The following is a 22,043-nucleotide window of genomic DNA, read 5'->3' on the forward strand; positions in this document are numbered from 1 at the left end:
GAAAAAATATAAGCAGGATGGAATGCTATTTATGTTTCATAAATTACAGAAAATCATAGGAAAATACTACAACAATTAAGTTTCATTAAGTTGAATAAGGCAACTAATCAGCACAAAATGCCCAATTGAAGAATATTAATTATAGATTGGCTGTACATAGTGTTCAGATAATCAACAGAAAACTATTTTCAGTACATTAAATGATAGAATAATGAAAACAGCAGGAAAAAAAATAAGAGAGAAAGTGAAATACTAGATCTGGCACATAGTAGCCTCTTAATAAATGCCTGTCAAAGGGACATACTTTAAAGCTTGAAAGATATAAGTAAAAATAAAAGGAAATGCTATCTTACATAGCAGGCCATAAATTTGCAGGCTTAGTACCCCAGAAATCAGTAAAGGCAGGAAATAGAAATGGAGTCATAGAATCTTTGAAATGAAAGATAACATCTACTCTTACCTCCTCATTTTACAAATGAGAAAACTGAGGTCTACTGAGGTAAATTGCCTAAATTCACACACCAAGGCAGTATAAAGGTAAAAACTGGAAATCTGGTCTGAAGTCAGAGTTCAGTATCCTTTCCAATTCATTACACTTGCCTTTGGTCAAATTTATGAATGACAGAGGCACAAAAAGCTACAGAGAAAAGATGAGATATTTAAAGGATATCTATGTAGACTTCTCTTGAAAATCTCTGGGGGTTACCATAAATAAACTGATGGACTATGATTTTGCCTATATGGTCACTCCTATATTTTTTGTGTTTATAAAATGAAATCAGGAGAGTGCTTTGCTAAGGACTTATTGTTGCTACATCAAAACAAAGCTCATCTCAAAGACAATGTTGAAGAACTGAAAATTCATTATAACCTTTTTTTTTAATACTTTAACATGCTATAATTATACTTTTCCTCTATCAAGAGATTCATAGGGACAGAAAATAGATCTGTGACTTCACTGTAATAGTAACTACCAGGTGAGGAAACTTCATCTACCAATGCAGAGCTCAACATTTCCTCTGCAACTTAAAATCTTAGAAAACTGCCTACAGTAGAGTAAGATGTTAAAAGATTTTCCCCAGGTTAAAAAGCCAGTTATGCATCATATAGGCTGGCTCTCTATCCCATTATACCACAATGCTTCTTCAAGTAGAGATTAATAGACATTAAATCATTAAAGGAATAGTCATAGAATTGTAAAGCAAGAAGAAATCTTTGTCCAAGACTCTTATTTTACAGTTGAGGAAATTGAAACTAATTTATTGAAAACTAAGTCCCAGGTAAGAAGAAAGTTCCCACATACAACAAAATCTTTACAGTAGCACTTTTTGAGATAGCAAGGTCACTAACTTTAGAAAAGCTAAATAAATTATGATTCATGAAGGTAATGGAATATTATTGTACCATCAAAAATGACAAATATGATGAATATAGAAAAGCATGGAAAGATCTTGATGAACTGATAAACAGAGCCAAGAAAACAATACTCACAATGACAACAATATAAAGAGAACCACAAAAAAGTCAAAAGTGAACATTTCCAAAATAACAAAAAGCAAGCATAACTCTAAAGAAGAGTTATGGGAAAATAACTATAATTTACTCTTTTGTCAAGGTAGGAGATCTAAGAGTGGTATGCTGCACACACTTTCAGACTTTTTTGATATATTGATCAATTTTGCCAATTTTTTCCCTGTTATGTCTTATCTTTAAAAATATTTATTATATAGGATGGCTCTCTGCAAGGGGAAGGGCTGTTAGAGAAAACTTGGTGATTAAAAAAACTAAAAGCTATGAATAAAAACTTAATTAAAAAAATGAATTTTAAGAAGTCCCAAGGTTTTTAAGAATCTTAGGGCAACTCTGTTTTCTTCCCTCTTTAGGATCAAATGATATATCCAATCAAAATTCATACCTTGTTATATTTGAAGACCTGACGATCCAATAAATTTTAAATTTTTACATAATAGTCACAGAGACAATTTGGCTTTCCTAATATGTTGGGAAGCTCATAGAATCTAACTAGATAATCAAAAGTGTTAAAAGTTGCAGTTCTCTTCCAATTCCTAGTTCTTACTACTGCTTGAACTTCTTAGGAGTGAGCACTTCCCTTCACTTTGATTTTCTACACTAAGTGAGAAGTCTAATGAAGAACAGCTAGGTTTTCATATAACCACTGAGTGAAGAACATATCTAAACTAATACCCAGATCAGACAGAGACATTCCATTTATTTTTAGCAATAAATTATCTTAAGAGTACTGAAGCTTAAGATAAATGGAATTTTAATTGTGAACTTATACAAGGGGTCAGAAATCACTTTTGAAAATTATATTGAGATGCCTATTTTCCTCATTCATTTATTAACTAAACAGACATTTACTGAAATCTACTATTTGTAAAGTAATATGTCTTGGGATTACAGATTCCACCCCAAAACCTTATTCATCATTTTGATGAATAAATATGATTTCCTCCTCTCTGACATATTCTTCTAGAGCATTAGTGTAACTGATGCTTGTAGCAATAGAACAAACCTGTTTGCTGAAAATTTTTTAAAAAATGTTTAAATAAGTTTTCACTTCTTCTAACCAAAATTTATCTTTGAGACCAAGAATCCTTAAGAAGGTCCAAAGACTCTCAAGGGCCCCATGGATAGATCTTATAGGACCCATGAACTTAAGAGGGAAAAAGAATATTTTATTTAATCTCTAATTGAAATTTTCTCCAATTATGAATTTCAAACACAACAACATTCTGACAAATGATGATTAGGCTCCAGATTGCTAAATGGGTCCAACACACACACACACACACACACACCCCTGAGAATCTTTGCTCCAAGCCATTTGGAGCCAAAGTTTCTGGATGCACATGGTCAGAATCAATTCACTTTCCTATCTCTCATGGTTGGAAAATATTAATAAATGGCAGTGTGTCTTCCTGGATTTGGTTTGCAAAGATTAATTCAATTGAGTCTGAAGAAAATGTGACATATGAAGGGAAAAAAAATCAAATATTTAAAAAAAAACAGTCCAAAAAAAGAATAAAATAAAAACTCTACAGGAGATACAGTATGACATAATTCTAAGCCTCACATTCAGGTTTAGTTTTATCTGTGATGATACCAAAGTCCTTATCAGTGTTATAAATTAAAGACTGATAGGAAAAATTGCTGAGAGATACAGCGTTTGAAATTTCATTCAATACCTTTTTTTAAAAATTATAACACTAAGAGATGAAATGGTCAGGATTAGATAGTGACAAAGAAGAAGCAATATCACTGCAAGCATAGTATTGCAATTCTCCTCAAATTCTAGTTGAACTCAAATTATTTTATCCAAATAGTGACAATGAAGCAGGTCATGAAATCCTTTCCTATACATAGCTAAACTAATTTTATTTAATGTTATTGATATGTAATGACAATAACTTTAACAAGTGAGACTGAAACATCTGAAACTCTAATATTTTAAATAAAGGTAATATTACATTTATATAATAATGACCAAACACAACATTTAATAGTTATAGAAAAGGGGTAAGGGAGGAGAGGGGGTCACATTAAAGTTTACTATTAAAACTCAAGGCACAAATGGTAACATATCTAAGCTACCTAGGCAAAACATTAAATACTGGTTTTGCTACTTAATAGCTGCATGACTTAGGGCAAATCACAACTTTTCTATGCTTGGGTATCTTCCTCTGCAAAATGGGGATAATATACTATCTAATTCACAAAACTGCTATGAGGAAGATTATTTGTAAATTTTAAAATGCTGTATGAATGTGAGCTGAAAGCTCAATTAGTAAGAAAGGGGCTAGATGAGACAAAGTGGATGGATAAACACCAAAGCCAACATTCTTATTAGGGAAAACAAGACTATGATATAATATATAAAACATTTATAAATCACACGAATCTTCCTATAGAAAAGTAAGCATATAACTAAGCATCATAAGTATTAATTCTTTGCTAATATCATAAAACATTCAAAGGTGATTGGCAAAGCATGGGTCTTTTTTTAATAGAAAAAGAAGAAAGCCAAGAGGGGTATCACTTGCCTGAAATCAGTAGTAGAAACAAGATTAAAATTCTGAATTTGATTTTATGTCTTATTTCTAAGTCAGATATGCTATCTTTTCTGACAAAGATAGCTCTAAATGATTAAGGAGTACAAGTGAATTTACTTAGGAAGAAAACGTCTAATTTTTGCTGAAAAAGAAGCAACCATAAAACTGAAGAAACTATGAAAACTGAAAATATTTATACATTAAAAATATTAAATAAGATAAAAGAAAGAGCAACAGCAAGAAATAAAGTGGGATTTAGTTTGACAGTGCATAAGGTTAAAATGTGATCCATAATACTGTTGATTCAAAAATTCAATTTCATATGATTTTTTTCACTGCACTAATCAAATGTTTCAATAAACCAAAGAATTGATTTGCTATTACTTAGGCCTGACTTTATTTTTTCCACCGCCATAAAAAGTAAGCATAATATTCTTCAAGAAACTAAAAAACAAACAAACAAAAAGAATAGTGTGAATAGTACATTACAGTAACAAAATAATGAAAACAAATTTTTTAAAATCGGTAATTGCTCATTTGCACATATTCATAAAGTAAGTAAATATGGACTTATAGCCTTTTAAATATAAGTTCTTTTAAATATAAATTCACAATATACATAACACTACAAACAAGCTTAAAAGCTATCCTAGTTACACATCACAAATGGCAATATTACTCTGTATCTAGAAAAAAGACAATAAAACTTGTGTTTATCCTAATCTCAAGGTCAAATCTGTGGAGCTTGAAAAGATAAACCTTATAGTCAATAGAAACTGTTTTCTATTGTTCTAATATGAACCTTTTATAATTTTCTTGATTCTCCTTCATCCTTCTCTTCTCTTTTATATTATTTAACTATAGCTATTTCCAATACCAGAAGTAGCTTCTGTTCCTTTTTAATTTGTCATAGGATGTTTGATGTGATGTGAGGGTAACTTCCTTTTTATTTTGAATGAATAAAGCATTACTTACCAGTCAGTGCTGTTGTAAATAACTGATGCCTGATACTATATGAAGTTTATAAATGCTTCAAATTCTTCAAAAGAAACATGCAAAAGTAAAAACAACCACTGCAACAATATCAATGACAATTATAATAAAATATATTACATACTTGTTACTTCTTGTAAGAAATCCAAACAGGGTCGACTATTTCCAGAAATACTTATTGAAACAGCCAATGGGGTCTGTCCTTCATAGTTCCTTGTGTTAGTGTCCGCTCCATAATTATATAACATTCGGGCACAAAGCACATCATCCCTAAGGGCAGACAAGTGTAATGGTGTTTGTCCATCTTCTAAACGACCCAAGTTTGTGTCTGCCCCTCTCTGAAGGAACATTCGGCAATATGAGTGATTGCTTTTGATCACAGCATATCGTAACAGGAAACCATTCTGAATGTCGATATTGGCATTGTGATCCAGAAGGATTTTCACACAGCTTGACCTCTCCCGGATAATGGCTAGCTGAAGCGGTGTTGTACCTTTATCACTCAGTGGATCGACCTCAGCCTTGAACTCTAGCAGGAGTCTGACAAATGAGTCCCTACCATAGTGAGCAGCTACATGAAGGGGAGTCCAACCATCATTGCTTTTTGCATTGATAATGTCACTTCTGTATTCAGATTCTAACATCAAGCGTGCAATCCGGGCTCGACCATGCATAGCTGCATAATGAAGAGCAGTGAAGCCTCCAATTAAGTCCTTAACTGTGGGATCAGCTAAAGTCAAAATCAAAACAAAAAATGTTAGAAAACATTGGGGGAAGAAACTACCCTAACATACATTTTAGAACAAAAATTTAAACCAAATTTTTAAATGAATATATAATAATATTTTCATTAAAGACATTAAAATCGATTTTAATGGAAAGTTAGCAAGCCTGACTTAATGGAATGAGGATGGCAGATCACAGAAGTGTTTAAAAAGGCATCCACAAAACATATAGCTCCCTGACAGCCACATCTTTTTCTTCTGGTTATTTGAAATCAATTGCTTACATCTCTCTTCTGGCTATTGAAAAACCTTCATTTCTATCATGTTTTTCCCCACCACTTTTAAACTTTTATTTTCTCTTGTGTTGCTTCTTAGTCTTAAAAAGAAGCATGTGTAGCAACATCTGCTATTCTAAATTGCGGATGTGCTGTGGTCTGGCAGATTGTGTTATTTTAGGGTGTATTAGGTAAAAGTTTCTCTGTGGTCTGTAGGATTTCCAAAGCATGTAAGATATATGTTCTTTAAGTGATCTTGATAAAGCATGTTTTCATAAGATGAAAAGTCTGTTTTGAATTATTATTTTACAAGAACTTTGGAATTTACAAGAATGTAAGCAGCACATTGTGTGAAAAATTAGAAGAAACCCCAGTAACGTAAATATTCTCATTTTTTAAAACCATACAAAACTATTCCTATGTTGACTAATTTAATAAAACTATGATGATTTATGATCTTGTGCACTCTTCACTTATTGCCATAGACTAACACTTTCCTCACCTGCTCTAGAAATTTTCCTTAGGTCAAAAAACTGGATCAGCAGCTGTTTGTGGCTCTGATTTCACCAAAACTGCCCAACCAGCTGGCCAAGCAAGGGCAAAAGTTTCTGCTATCACTAGACTAAGTAAGTCACTTTGCTGAACTCATATTTCTTATCAGGCTAGCATTTAAATGCAAAAAGTTAAATTTGTCAGTTCAAATGACTTATTAAAATGCTGTTTTATTCATGTAAAAGAATTTTTAGTTTTCCTTGTTTCATGGACACACAGGGGTTGAAAAAAGCATAACCTTTCCAAAAATCATCAACCTTCAGAATTGTGGAATTAAATAATTATGTATGGCTCAATAAATGGTTAAAATAAAAGATAATATGAATGATGGATTCAGTAAATGAATAAAGCAGGTAATGATAAATAAGAAATTGTTACTATTTGGGAAAAGCAAAAATTTTCAATCAAATACATAGCTATTAATGAAAACTATAAAAACACAAAGATTTCAAGACAGATTTATAAAAACATACATTGAGTTCATTGGTGTGAGTATTCCCTTCACTGGCACAGGATGCACAAGTAAATTGTTCATGAGCTGTGGAAGCCAAAAAACTTAATCATGTGGTGGTCAACCTTCTGGTGAATAGTCTCTCTGAACTTAGCCAGTCTAGTCTTCTGACAACAAATATATAGTTTGTCATCAGGCTTGTATTCAAAGCCTTTCTAGTTTTGAAGACCTGTACTGCAGTAGCATAACTTTTGAGAAGCCAGGATTATCTCCATGCCATGAAGAAGCATCAGACTAAGTCATCAGGAGAAGGTAAAACATACAAAGACCAGAACCAAAGCATGTGGTTTTATTTTCATACAGAGTGATAGTGAAAATATCATGGTTTTCCTTAGAGGAAAGTGACAAAACTGAGAAACTATGTGACTTAAAAAAATGAAGTTAGCCAGAAATTTTTTAAAAAGTATTCTACTGCCACCTCCTGGAGCAAATAATCATGAGCTGAGCTACCAATGTTCAAAAAAAATTTTTTTTGGCTTATTTTACCCAGAGGAAATACTTATACTCAGTTAAATCTGTATGTTTGATGTAAATAAGTATAGCAGTGAAGAAATGCTATTATTTCCTCTAAAACAGATAAGCAACAAGTTGTAAACTCCAAAAAATATCTCCTTCTATTCCTCTGAAAAGAAAGGATCCTGTCAAGAAACTGTCCATTTCTAACCTGTATCCGGACAGGCCCTATGTAATCCTATTAATGAAATTGTTGAACTTTTCCCTCTTCTCCATTTGTTAATACGGATGAATTTTAGCTTGATAGTAAAGTATCCTTTAGTAGCCCTTGCTTCTACTTGATTTATCCTATTTATTAATAAAGTTAGAGTAAAGATTCTCCAACTTAAAACTTTTTCCTTGTGTGGTTTGTTACCTTCCTCCCCATCTTGGGTCTTTCTTTTTTTTTCCCTAAAAGTTGCTAACAGCTTGCTGCTGAACTAACTTAGGTCAAATTCTAGATTTTAAACATATCAAAGAATCAAGAATTAATCCATAGTCAATCAAATAATAATCAAAGAATCAACAACATCTAGTCTAGTTTCCTTATTTTATAGATGGAAAAAAAGTAAACACAAACTGTGAGTAGGCCAAGAACATACAGCAAAGCTAGATTCACTATTAAGGCTATAACTGATGCCAAATCTCCTTTATTTCTATCCCAGGACTTGTCCCATTATGTCAAGCTCATAATATAAAAAAAGAATGGCTTCCTAAGAAATGTTGGGTTTTTTAAAAATAGAAGGTATACAATTTGATGGTTGTGTTTAACTAACATGACTGAAACTAACAGACTATTACAAGCCCTTCTCTACGTTTTTACATAGGATATGTAAACTTTTTTTTAACCTGTTCATAACTACTTCAAAATTTGTCATGCATACTAAATGATATACTTTGAATTTTTGCCTTCCCTCAACATTACAATACATAATGGTAATTCAAACTAATCAGTAAGTTACAGTGCTATGTCTAAGTGGTTAGTAAAGAAACTCGGTGGTGACAGTATTTATAACCAAAAAATAGGTCACAGAGGTCTACAGATTATATATCTATGTTTATATACTCAAGGCAAAAATATGAGTTTACTTTACTTATAGATATTTATAAGTGAAGATATCAGCACATTTCTTAAAACTTGAATGTCAGCAGTAAGATTAATGTCTGCTAGTATCAATAGTACTCAAAGACTTAAAAACAATATAAGCAAAAAAAAGTGAAGGAAAAGAAAAAAAGGGAAATAAAAGAAAAAAATGTAATATACTGTTTTGTCTAAATCTACTACAACATAAGAGTTCCTTCAACATGAAAGAAATCTAGGGGAAAAGACTCAATAAATCCTCTAGGAAGGCTTAGTTTTGTTTACAATTCCTATAGTGTATGTACCTATGGATGTGTGTATGTTGGGGGGGAAGAGCATATCTGTGCGGAGAGCTATAAGGAGTTTTTACTTTTGTTCTTCACTTCTTTTATCTGCAATTTAAAGGTTTCCCCAGGAAAACTCTAACTCTGATGAATTAACCAAATGAGGACTGATATATTTCCTAAATCTATTATATGATTTGCTTAGTACATTCCCCCCGCCCCCGCCAACTTTAATAGTTGTACTAAATTTTCATCCCTTCCCCATTCTACACAGACAATATAAAAATTATATACATTTCTACTTCTGAAAATCACTATTAGCTCAAGTTACACCCCCGAAATGTTAATCTCTCAAAATATCTAATGGGTTCCTGCAATTTGCTGTTGTTTGGTCATTCAATCTTGTCTAACTCTTCATGACCCCATTGATCACAGTATGCTAGGTCTTTCTATCCTTCACTATCTCCTGTAATCTTTCCAAGTTCATGCTCCTTGTTTCCATGACATTATCCAGCTCATTCCTCTGCCATCCTCTTCTCTTTGTGCCTCAATCTTTCCCAACATCAGGGTCTTTTCCAATGAATCCTGATTTCTCATTATGTGGCCAAAATATTTAAGCTTCAGTTTCAGAATCTGTCCTTCCAAAAAATAGTCTGAATTAACTTAAGTATCAAGAAATTTTATTTCCTTGATATCAAAGAATTCTCAAAAATCTTTTCCAAAACCACAGTTTAAAATGATTGATTTTTCAGCTCTCATCTTTCCTTGTAGTCCAACTCTCACAGCATACATTACAATTGGAAAAACCAGAGCTTTGATTATCTGGGCCTTTGTTGACAAAGTGATGTTTCTGCTTTATAGTATGCCATCACAGTTGCTACACTTTTCTATTCAAGAGCAAGCACCTTTTAATTTTATGGCTGCAGTCACCATCTGCAGTGATCTTCAGGTCCAAGAATAAAAAAATCTGACAATGCTGCCATTTTTTTCTCTCTCTATTTGCCAGGATGATGAGCGGTTGGCATGACCTTAGTTTTTTTTTTTTTTTTTAATGTTAAGCTTCGAATCAACTTCAGTACTCTTCTCCTTCACCCTCAAGAGGCTTCTACATTATTCTTTGTTTTATGCCATTGAAATGGTATCATCTATATATTTGAAGTTGATATTTCTCCTAACAATCTTACATCCAACTTTTAATTCATTCAGCCTTCTATTTCACAGAAGGCACTCTGTATACAAGTTAAATAAACATGACAATATACAATCTTGCTTTCCTTTCCTAATCTTAAACAATCTTTAAAAATCCTAAATCTTAAATTGTTGCTTCTTGGCCTTCATTTAGGCTCTTCAAAGACAAGAGATCTAGCACTTCCATGTCTTTGAGGGCTAGCCAGTTTTGTTGTGATTTACAATCAAAGATTTTAGTGTAGTCAATGAAGAAGTGGTAGATGTTTTGGTTTTTTAACTCCCTTGCCTTTTCCATAATCCAGTAAATGGTGGCAATTTGGTCTCTAGTTCCTCTGCCTCTTTGAAAAACAGCATGCATTTCTGGTAATTCTTGGTCCACATATTATTGAAGCCTAGCTTGCAGAATCTTAAACATAACCTTGCTGACAAAGGAGAAAAGCATGCACTGTTCAGAAATTTGAATATTCTTTGATATTCTTCTTCAGAACTGGGATATAAATTGATCTTTTAAAATCTGATAGCCACTTTTGTGTTTTCCCAATTTGCAGACATACTGAGTGCATCACTTTAACAGCATCAACTTTTTAGGATTTTAAATAGTACAAGTGAAGTTTCATCACCTCCATATTGACAGCAATGCTTCCCAAGGTTCCTTGATTTCATTCTCTAGTATGTTTGCCTCAAAATTAATAACTATATCATGTAGGCTATTGATGATTAAGATCTTTCTTGTATAATTCTTTTAAATATTCTTGCCACCTCTTCTTAATCTCTTTTACTTCTGTTATTCTCTACCATTTTGTTTTTAATCATGCACATTTTTGCACAAAACATTCCCCTGACATCTCTAATTTTCTTGAAGAAATCTTTTCTCTTTCTCGTTCTACTGTTTCCTTCCATTTCTTTGCATTGTTACTTTAAGAAAACTTTCTGAACTCTCCTTGCCGTTTTCTGGAATTGTGCATTCAGTTGAATCTATCTTTCCCTTTCCATTTTTCCTCAATTATTTGTAAAGTCTCATCAGAGAGCCATTTTGCTTTCGTGCTCTTCTTTTTCTTTGGGATGTTTGTTGTCTATCCATAATTCACTTTTTTGTCAGGGTTCTCTGCTATGATCTGTCTGTCCTGAATAACTCTATATGGCATAGTTCAGCTATTATACAAGTCCTTATGCCACAAAAAAGCAGTGATCCAAAAGAGTGATGTAATTTTTACTATATTTAAATTATTTTATGTTCGTTGCTATTCAGTGATAGCAATATTAAGTAAGGTTAATATAAATTATTTTGCTAAAAATCTTATGTTTCAATATGGGTTTGAGTATTAGCAACCATTTTAGAATAAAACCCACAGAGCTTTAGCACTAGAAACAACTATAGAAGTGATTTAGTTTAATACCTTAAATTTAAAGATAAGGAAATTGAGGCCAAAAAGGATTAAATGATTTGCCCAAAGTCTTTTATCTACTTGTTACTTGTTAAATCTAAGGATCTTTTTTTTTCAACTCTTATACTTTTTGTCTTCTCCATAAATTTTGATGATGTTGATATAATACTCCTTTTTTGACATTTATTTTTTTCTTAGCTTTTATCTGTCCTATCTAGTTTCCTACTGACTGTTCTTTCTCAGTATACTTTGCTGGGTCATCATTAGGGTTGCACTCCCTTAATTGTGGCTGTCCCTAAAGGTGGATTTGGCCCCTCTCCTCTTCATTCTCTTTTGATGATTGTATCAATTCCCATGTGGTCAGTTATCAGCTTTGTGCAGGTTATTCCCAAAATCTATTTCCAATCTCTTACCACTAACTTCTTTATAGCTGAATTTCATAAGCATCATAAATTTAACATTAATGATATGTATCTCCATTGTCTTACAAAATAGCAAAAAGCAAAAAGAAATTTCATGCACCTACCCTACTTCTACCATTCACAAAAAAACTTACCAAACCAAAAGTTCAAAACTACCTAAATCCTTTTCCCAAACTTCTCTGTTACTGAGGCTACCACCATTCTTAGCACAATACCTGGCACATAGTAGACACTTAATAAATATTTAATGAGTGAGGGATCTATTTTTCAAGTCATTCAGATATATAAGGAAATTATCCTCAAATCTTCTTTCTTTCTCACTCACTATATATCACATTACTTGCTATCAAAAATCTTGTTGACTTTATCCACATAGTATCTCTCCCCTCTGCTTCCTTCTCTCACAGTAACAAATTGAGATCTAAATTAAAATAATCTTTCCAAAGTCCAGGTCTTGCTGCAACATCCCTTGCTCAAAATATTTCAATGGCTTTTTACTGTCTCAAGGATAAAATATATACACCTTTGCTTGGCAGTTAAAACCCTTAACAATTTGGCTCCAGCTTATCTTTCCCAGACTTATTCCTATTACTTCCCTTCATGAATTTTATGTTCTTGCCAAACTAGACTGCTTGCCATTTCCTGAACTTGGCATTCCATCTCTCACCTGTCATGCCTTTGTACATGCTGTTGTCTCATGTACCTGGAATACTCTTACTTCACCTGTCTCCTATAATCCTAAGCATGCTTCAAGGCTCACTGCAGGCATTTTACCTCTCAGAGGAAGCCTATCCTGCTCTTTCTGATTATTAACATTCTAGCCCTTTTCAAATGACCTTGTGTTTACCTGTGTAAATATTATATTCCCTATCAGTCAAGATGAATATAATTTCTTGAAGGCCATTTCCATTTGATCATCATATCTCCAGCATCTAGCCCAGTACTTCATAAATAACTGATGGTTAATTTTTGTTGAAATGAGAATAGAATCCAGAACTACTGATCTCAGTTCAGTATTCTTTAAATTACATAACAGTGCTTCTCATCTCATCTTATTTACAAATCTCAATGCTACTACATAAAATGAATTTAGCTAAATAAGTAAAAAAACGGGGAAGCAATTAACATGTGGCAATAAGAATTTTACATTTTAGAGAAGCTTAATTAGCTGTCTTATTTATATATTAGGAAAATGAAAGAATCTTGCTGAGATAGTATTCTTCTGTATACTTAAAATCTTGCTCATTCATTTTACTTTCATTTTTATTCATTTTAGCCCAACAATCAACTAAGAAGTAGTGGCAAATATTCATTTGCAGAGCCAGAAACTCTTAAATAATATGTAGCTCCTAGAAGTTTTAAATTCAGATACTTTCTTAAAACTCACTAAGAGGTTGTTTATACAAACAGATTGGCATTGGTTTACAATCACTTTAAAGAAGAGACGAGTCCTTTTCTTGTAAGGGGAACACAGAGAAGGTCTCTGAGTACCTGAAATTGTTTGTCTATTCTAACTGCTCTTAAATCAATTTGCTCTAGATCCAGAACAGTGCTGAAGAAGAGTTTGTGTCCAATCTCTTTCCAAGCTCAGATCTAGCTACTTTTCCATGTATCTAGGAAGCTATTACCAAATAGTTCTGGATTCCAGTGATGGTGATCAAACAGTACCATAATAACACTAATTTCAGCACTGACAAAATACTTTATCTGGGAGAAGACTGTTAACAGGAAGAAAAGGGCATATTTATAGTACAAAACAAGTAACAGTAAAGAATAGACTGGGGAAGCATAGTTTCTACCTAGAATATATGTCTAAGGCATATGTATTTCTTGAGTATAATCACATCTGGTTTAGTAGATAGCAGAAGAGATAAATCAGTAGGGCATAGGAGCATTATCTCAGAAGGTAAAATGTATAGGGAATTTTTATATAGGACCTTAAGATGCCAGATTCTAAGACATAAGAGAATTTAGCATTGCCAATCATAAGAACATATTCTAAAGGAAATAAAACAACTCTATGAACTACAAAGAGGACAAGTTATAGGAAAATATGATGAAGGAATTATTAAATCAAATATTAGTAATAATTAGTATGAAAAGACCATGAATAATACAGAAAGGACACATAAGTTTATATTCTATAAAATTAATTTCATATGCATGTATGCAAAAGAGGAGAAGGAGAAGAAGAGGGAAGGAGAGAAAATGAGAAGAAATATTAATAATAATAATGACAAAATCAAAATAGGAACCAATAGGCCATTATGGTTTTAGTAAAAGAAAAGTGAGTTGTAAGCAAGAGATAGAGGAAATAGAAAGACAATAAAAATACACATGCAAAAATCGTACTGACTATATACAAATTCTTGTTTTGTTGAAAGATTAATGAGTCTACCATTCTTGACCCTTAACCTTCATACCAAAATCCAGAGAGATTTTAAGAATGAGACAATAAGGAGTCCAGATAAACTAGTTTCATATATTTTCTATGCTTCAGATTTTCTCATCTCTAAAATCAGGTGACTGAATTAAATGATATCTTTTGAGGCTTTTTTAAAGGTCTCCACTCCCAGAATTAGCACTAATAACTTAATAACTTTTATTTCATTAATGATCACAATCACATCAACAATAAGGTCTAGGGGCAGCTAGGTGGCTCAGTGGATAGAGAACCAGCCCTGAAGTCAGGAGGACCCAAGTTCAAATCCGACCTTCGACACAACACTTCCTAGCTATGTGACCCTGGGCAAATCATTTAACCCCAAATGCCTCAGAGGGGAAAAACAGTAAAGCCTTCAAATTTTTAAAAATAACTGCAAATATCAAAATCAAACTATGGCTATGACATTATAAAATATACTCTTTAAAAAAAAAGTGGGTTATTGTTAAAATGCATCTGGAATACTGAAGAAAAAAAAAAAAGACGTACATGACACAGCAAAAAGAGACCTGGATTTACAATCAAAATACCTGGGTTCAAATGCCTATTATGTAACTGCACAACTTTGAACTTAACCTCCCAAGATCTTCATATGTGAAATGAATATGGAAGCATATAGCAACAAAGCCTTCTTATACATTATTAAATATTAAGAAAATAATATTTTGACAGTGACCTAGTCTGAACAGAAAACCTGTTCAATACTTATACAAAATTCCAAGAAAGTAACATTCTACTCTGAAGCTTTTATTTCTTGTTTGTAACTGAGGACAATCAAGTTCAAGGAGGGATCTTCTTAAAAATTAAGAAACTTTTATCTTGACTATGGTGAACAAATAAGGAGTAGAAATGTCTTTAAAAATCAACTAAAAAAAATATTTCTTTAGAATACCACTGAGGTCAATGAACAGATAAACCCTAAGAGCAAGGGGACACAGAGGGGGATATTCTCTTGTTCTTAGTTTTGACCTGTACTAAATCAAGACAGTTGAGGGAACTCTTACATTACACTCTAGACCTTATCTCTCCTTCTCCCTCTTACATTTAGCTTAGATAGATAATGAATAAATTTATTTCTGAAAGACGTATTAATGTTCAAAATGTTGAATTTTTCTAGACTAGAAGACCTCTAAGGTTCTTTCCAGCTCTCTATCTTTTAACTTATTTCCTACTATCTATTTTGTGTGTTATAATCAAGATGGCTTTAATTTATAATTTACAAAGAAAATTCAGATATGTAGATGGGTACAATATATATCATTGGATAAATGACAAAGTATGAAGAAATATTATTGTATGGAAATTAATTTTAGATAGATGAGTCAAAAATAGGACATTTAATATGACTAACAAGCTTGTACAAAAAAAAAAAAAAGCTGGGATAAAAAATGTCTAATGGCTTATAAATATACTAAATTAGAATCAGATTCTTCCAATGCCTACAAACTAACGACAATTCTAGGAAAAGGAAATAGGAAAATTACACCAATATCATTATAGTACTAAATTCAAAGAAAAATTTATATTAATATTTGGGAGTATAAATTGTAGGGAAGTTCAGTTGGATGGCTTAATCTGACCTATTATTTGTGAGGGAAAAAATCTTCTAAATGTCTAACTGTGGGAGCATGAGTCTGTACTTCAGCTTCTGAAATAAAATAATCTAGGCAACTGAAAAAAGGAGTTTAGGAAAAACTCAAAGAGAATTGGCAGTATTATCAAGTAAAATAACAAAACAGCATATTAACACCGTGAATACCTTTTAAAAAATTTTGGTGCTAAACAAGGCTTAGTGGAATTAGAAAGTAATTGGAAAAAAATCACCACTAAAGTAGAACATTAAAATATTTTCTAATGACTAAAGGCTAAAACTCTCTTACAATAAATTTCAAGTTTATTTTGAGAGTTAAAATTTTGGGGAAAGAAAAGGTCACTTACCTCCATGTTCAAGAAATACTCGTACACATCTTTCCTTTCCTCTTGCTGCAGAGAAATGAAGCAGGGTCCACCCATTAGCATCTCTGCCATTTGGAGAATAGCCCTGTTCTAACATCTTTCGTACTGTGTGAACATCCCCAGCAGCCACTGCTGCCTGAATCTGTAATTCTTCCTGTAGTTCAGGATTCCTTCGACAGTGGTGGTGTAACATCCTAGCTGAGTCGACTTTTTACAAAAGATTCATTGGGTCATAGGGATTCACCTTCAAATGGAGAACACACAACTCAAAATACTTGATTCTTTTGATGCTACATTTATAAAATAAGATTAAAGATTGCAAATTGTTAAAACTCAAAATCCTTTCTCAACATAGATGATTCAATAAATGAGCATATAAGTTTAAAAAAGAAAATTTCAGAAATTTCCCAAAGATTGCACAATGAATGCTAAAAAGGACTGAATTTGAAACCTAGAACTCTTTAAAATGTAAAGTTCTATCTCAACTTACTGAAATCTGGCCTTCTGAAACACAAAACAAAATGACCATCATGTTCAAGAATTTTATTGCAGAATATGCCCAGAAAAGAGACAGGATAAGATAATATTTGTATCAGGTAGTGGAAATAGTTTTCAACAGAAAATGATTTATCCGGCATGAGGGAATATTAATGAATCACAGGACAAATGCTATTCAAAAATTCTATACCAACAATGATTTATGAAATTCTACTCTTATATCACAAAATAAAACATTAACCAGAAAGATAAAACTTAAAATCTATAGCAGAAAAAAGCCTAGAATAATAAACAGAAAAGAACGATCTCTTCAGAAAACGAAATCATTGATAAAGCATTTAATAAACCCTTATTGGAAAAGAAAAAGATCGGTGACAGCTTTTATGAGAACTGGAATAACATTAGAAAACCAAACAGCCTCTTCATAGGCCAAAACTGTATTTCTATCTATATACTCATTTTTAACCAAAACCCAGTTATTATGTCCATGCAAAGGTTTTCTATCCTACCTGTTTTAATGAATAAACCACTATTTCCCAAATGAATTTGAAACAGTATAACTAGAAAACAAATGTGAAAGAAGTAAAGTATATTATAAAAATGGGTTAAAGATATTTATATCTTATGAGTATTATTTCAGAAATAAATTTATTTCCTTCAAGAAAATCGGAGCACATATACTTCACAAGTTTTTGGTATGTATTTTTCTTTTCTGTTTATTCTTTTTTACATCTCAATCCATAAACATTTCATATCAATCCAATACATGATTTATTATCCCACTCTAGTTGTTGGTATCCTCTTCTTACATTTTTTTTTTTTTTTACAAATTCATTTTTTAGAATGATTTTAAGACTACAAATACAATAGAGGGAATACATCAAGGTGTTTAAGAAAAAAACTTGAGAAAGTCTAGCAAAAGGATAATCATAGGCATACAGTTTGAAACAGTCAATAGAACCACATTAGGATCAAACAGAAAGTAGCTAAGTAACTATATAAAAATAATTTTAAAATTGCTAATACAAACCAATGTGATAGAGAAAAGTAAAAATGAATTAATGAATGTGCTGAACTTATTTTAAAAAGAAATTCATTTTATCCTTTGTTAACAAATACACAAATTAATGATACCTATAATTAATGCTAATTTGCTCAGGAAACCTTTTCTTTATTCACAGTGGAAAGATCACATTTCAAATATTTAAATTAAACTTATGTTGGTGTATGTATTTTAAAAAAAACATTGCTGAATCTAAAATCACAATATTGGAAAATAAAGGATGTAGTTCATATTAACTAAAGACATAGAAATTAAGTAACTTTCTGATCTCTGTTCACTTTTAAGATGCCTGTTTTTCCATTGACCCATACCCTATATAAATTCAATAATTAAAAGTATAAAAATTGACTTAAAAAGACATGGCATATCATTTTGGAAATAATACAGAATAATAAAAGAAAACTTAAAGCACATCAGGTGGATTTAATGGAAATATTGACTAGTAAGGTAACAATTAATCTTGACAAATACAAGCTTTACTATTTTCTTAAACCCTGTTTGATTTATAACTAAGGTTCTTCATACAAGAAAAGAAATTTAAAAATACCAAAATGTTTACCTGGGGTATGGAGAGTTATATTTAGTATAAATCAGCTATAGTGAAAGTAAATAAAAAATTTAGCTAAAATCAAACTTGGATTCAAAGAAGAGATGAGAAAATATCTTCCTTTCTTCTTTGTATAGATGGAAGACTATAGTTGTCTATGCACTTATAGAGATAATCTTCAACATTCAAGCATTTAACTTTTGTGACTTTAAGCATTTGCGTGGTTTTATTAATAACCTCATTTTTACTTTCACACTGGCAACCGTGCATGTCTGCGACTATGGGCAATAGGGAAAAAAATAAATGAGAGGCACAACGTGTGCAAGTTTGTGTAGCAAATAGTATCTGGCTAGGATATATTATTTCAAGCAGGTATATCCTTCATGATCACTAGGACTAGTCACCAGCCATGAAGTAAGTGTCAGGGATAATGTTGAGACTTAATCTATCTTGGCAGCTTTAACAACAGCAACTAAAATAAAACAATCTCTCCCTTGGTTTTCAGATGGCAGCCAAGATAGAGAGGTGTTTACAATGGTATAGTATACAGTATAATACCCTTATACTACCCTCTGACACAGTGGAAGGTTAAAATTCAGGATAAAAAATGTTTTTGTTTTAAGAATTTATTTGCTGTGCAATATTTGTGTCGTGATTTCATGTGTTAAAAAACGAAATATTGTCTGAAATCACGTTTAATTTATTGAGATGTTAGCACAAAATTTTGGCCACAGAATTCAAGAAAATTACTAGCAAGAAAAAAACATTTTGCGTGTTACCAATTTTATTTTATGTACTGAATTTTAAAGTTTATTTTATGGTTATAGTGTTAGGAGAAGTGCATATTATCAGAATCAATGTTTTATTATAAAGAAATGTAAGCAGAAAAATATATTTTCAAAAATATCTAGTGAAAGATTAGGTTGACAGTTGCAGAAAGCTAATACCCTATTTCACATAGGTTCAATGTAACAATACTTTCTGTTATTTATTTTCATGCTGTTTTCTAGGAAATGTTATTCCTGTAAAAGTTGAGGACTGACTACGTATACATTACTTAAATAATGTGTTGGTCAGTTTTGCTGAAGTGTTTTTTTTCTTTCTATTTTTATTTATTATTAAAACAAATTGTTTTCTGGAGAGGTATATGCTTGGCCACAGAGGTAACATGAAACCAAATAATATCAATAATTTTGTAAAAATATTTTTTTCATAAATATAGCTCAGAAAAGACAAAATTGAACCAATAATCAAAAGATTACCTTATTGAAGAATTTCACTTCTCTTGCTATGAGTGCCAGTGATCATTGTGCTTATAAGGCACAATGTGAAGAATTCTGCTAAATCTATGTGTCCAGAACACATAGCAAACAAGTTTCATTTACCTTAAAGAAACCAAAAATAATTGTTATATGAAAATCTCTTCAAAAAACTATACAAAGTCACCTAACATGCAAATTATATTTTTTACTAAATCAAATTTCATCATAATTTTCCTGTCTACCTAGGGAAAAAAAAAATTAAGGCCAATTTTTATTGAAAATCTTCTCATTATAGACTAGAATCTCCAGGTTGTTAAATGTTATAGTTTTTCCAGGGCATTTTCCCTGAAAGGCAGTTTCAATGAATAAATAAATAAAATGAGATATTTCTGGAAAATGAATATAAGTAGAGATACTTTTTTCTTTCTATGTTCAAAATATATCTTTTTTTTTCTTCATCAGAACTACTTTTTAACTTCCAGTTAGTCATTTGCTCATCCCAAATAAAACTAAAGTGAATATGTATACATTCAATAAGTAGATGACTAGGTAAAAATAAAAGCACTGCTGAAACTGTTGATGGTTTTTCAAAAGAAATTTTAACTGTCAACTTCATTTCTTGAAATTTCTAAGATCTTCATTGGCATTTTTTCACAACTTTGAATACTAAATTGTATACTAAAGCATGTGCAGCAAAGAAAGCAGCTGTATTAAACTTCTACCTTAAACTATTTCATAATTACTTTCCATGAAGAGTGAAATAAGAATTTTTTTCTATATAGATTAAACCATAGCTATTTAGCAAAATAAGTATATTAACTTTTATTATACAAAATTATAACAAAGAAATTATTTTTGTCTAAAGATTTAAAATTTTTGCAAATTTTATCTATATCACATCTGTATATATATAGTTATCTCTATACTGCTTAGTATAGTTGTCAATATCTATTCAGGTCAGAGGGTCACAGAGCTGAAAGGAACGTCAAAAGAAAAGACCCAAAAAATAGCCACTCTATCAATGAAATTAAGGGTAAAGTTGGACTTGAAAAACTTAGCCTTCTGATGGTAAGGGAAAAGGGCTATTTCTCAAAGCTTTGAGCTCTATCTAGAAATCTTGAATTTTAATTATACTCATCAAGATAAGACAGAGGAAACTCTTGCACAAATGTCCATTAGTTGGGCCATAAAGTCCCTTCTAATTTTAAAACTGCTCCTTCTTTCTATATAGTATGTTAACATGTCTCCTTTATATAAAGCATCCCAAAGCAGGGTTATTTTAAAAATATATAAAAATACTTTTAGATTAATAATAATGAAAATTATAATAATAATAGCCAGCATTTACATTAGGATTTAAGGCTGATAAAATGCTTTTACATAAAAGATTTTGACTGGTCCTCATAACAACAGACGAGGCAAGTTATATTATTATCTACATTTAATGGACAAGTATACCAACTATGAGCAAGGTTAAGTGACTTGCCCATGGTCACAAAGCTATCAAAAATATAAGGTAACCCAGGTCTTCTTCACTCTAAGTCTAATATTCTTCAATCTATTTCACCATAATGCCTCTTACAAATGTACTGATGTAATGTCAATATACTTAATGAAATGTCAGATACAAAAATACGCTTAGTAAACACTTTTAGTGATTTTTGTACAATACTTGAATCTGTAGAGTTTAACAATCTTTATATTAAACTGTGTCTACTTTTTCAAAGAAAATGACAATGAATATATTTTTTTCATAATGCTTTTGGCTACTTCTGGTACCTACTAGAAAAAGAAATGTTCAAGCATAATTCCAATTCTTATTTCTCCTAACTTGGTTTCTTCAAAAGGAGAAAACAAGGAAGATTTGGGAAGGGGGGTGTGAAATATATTTTATTTGTACACAAAGACATAGACGTTGTAATACTGAGGTTCTACTAAGTTATTTCCTCCATATCTTGGGAGAAAAAAAGGCATAAATAACACTGACCAGTGAAGTAGTTGGGATTCTAGGGGCCTGTTGCCCTGAATACAGACAGTATAGATAGCTTAATTAACCAATTTACTAAGCATTTAACATTTTCTGAGTACTGTGGTAGATATTGGATAGTTTACAATCATTTTCTTTAGGTTATGTTTTAATAAAAATTAGGGAAACTGAAACAAATGAAATACTGGTTATTTCCAATATTACTAATCCTCTTTTAATCCCCTTTTCTGGCTGTGACAAGTTCTATATATATTGGCTGCATCCTCAACGATAAAAATACAACATTCATTGCCTATGCACAGTAAA

At 31.6% G+C, this 22,043-nt stretch overlaps 1 protein-coding gene across 2 annotated transcripts in view; it reads right to left on the bottom strand.

Moving 5' to 3' along the window:
- ASB7 (ankyrin repeat and SOCS box containing 7) overlaps positions 1-22,043 on the bottom strand; it is a 37,414-nt gene that overhangs the window by 9,360 nt on the left and 6,011 nt on the right. Inside the window, exons 3-5 of one of the 2 annotated variants that reach the window (XM_051980991.1) lie at positions 19,751-19,873; positions 16,363-16,624; positions 5,191-5,796 (exon numbers count right to left, since the gene is read on the bottom strand). In XM_051980991.1, coding sequence (XP_051836951.1) covers positions 5,191-5,796; positions 16,363-16,573 — 817 coding nt within the window. In that variant the 5' untranslated portion in view covers positions 16,574-16,624; positions 19,751-19,873. Of the gene's footprint in view, positions 1-5,190; positions 5,797-16,362; positions 16,625-19,750; positions 19,939-22,043 lie in introns of those variants that run through there. The other variant, XM_051980992.1, reaches the window with a different exon arrangement.

Source organism: Antechinus flavipes, chromosome 2 (assembly GCF_016432865.1).
Source record: "Antechinus flavipes isolate AdamAnt ecotype Samford, QLD, Australia chromosome 2, AdamAnt_v2, whole genome shotgun sequence".
Taxonomy (NCBI): Eukaryota; Metazoa; Chordata; class Mammalia; order Dasyuromorphia; family Dasyuridae; genus Antechinus; species Antechinus flavipes.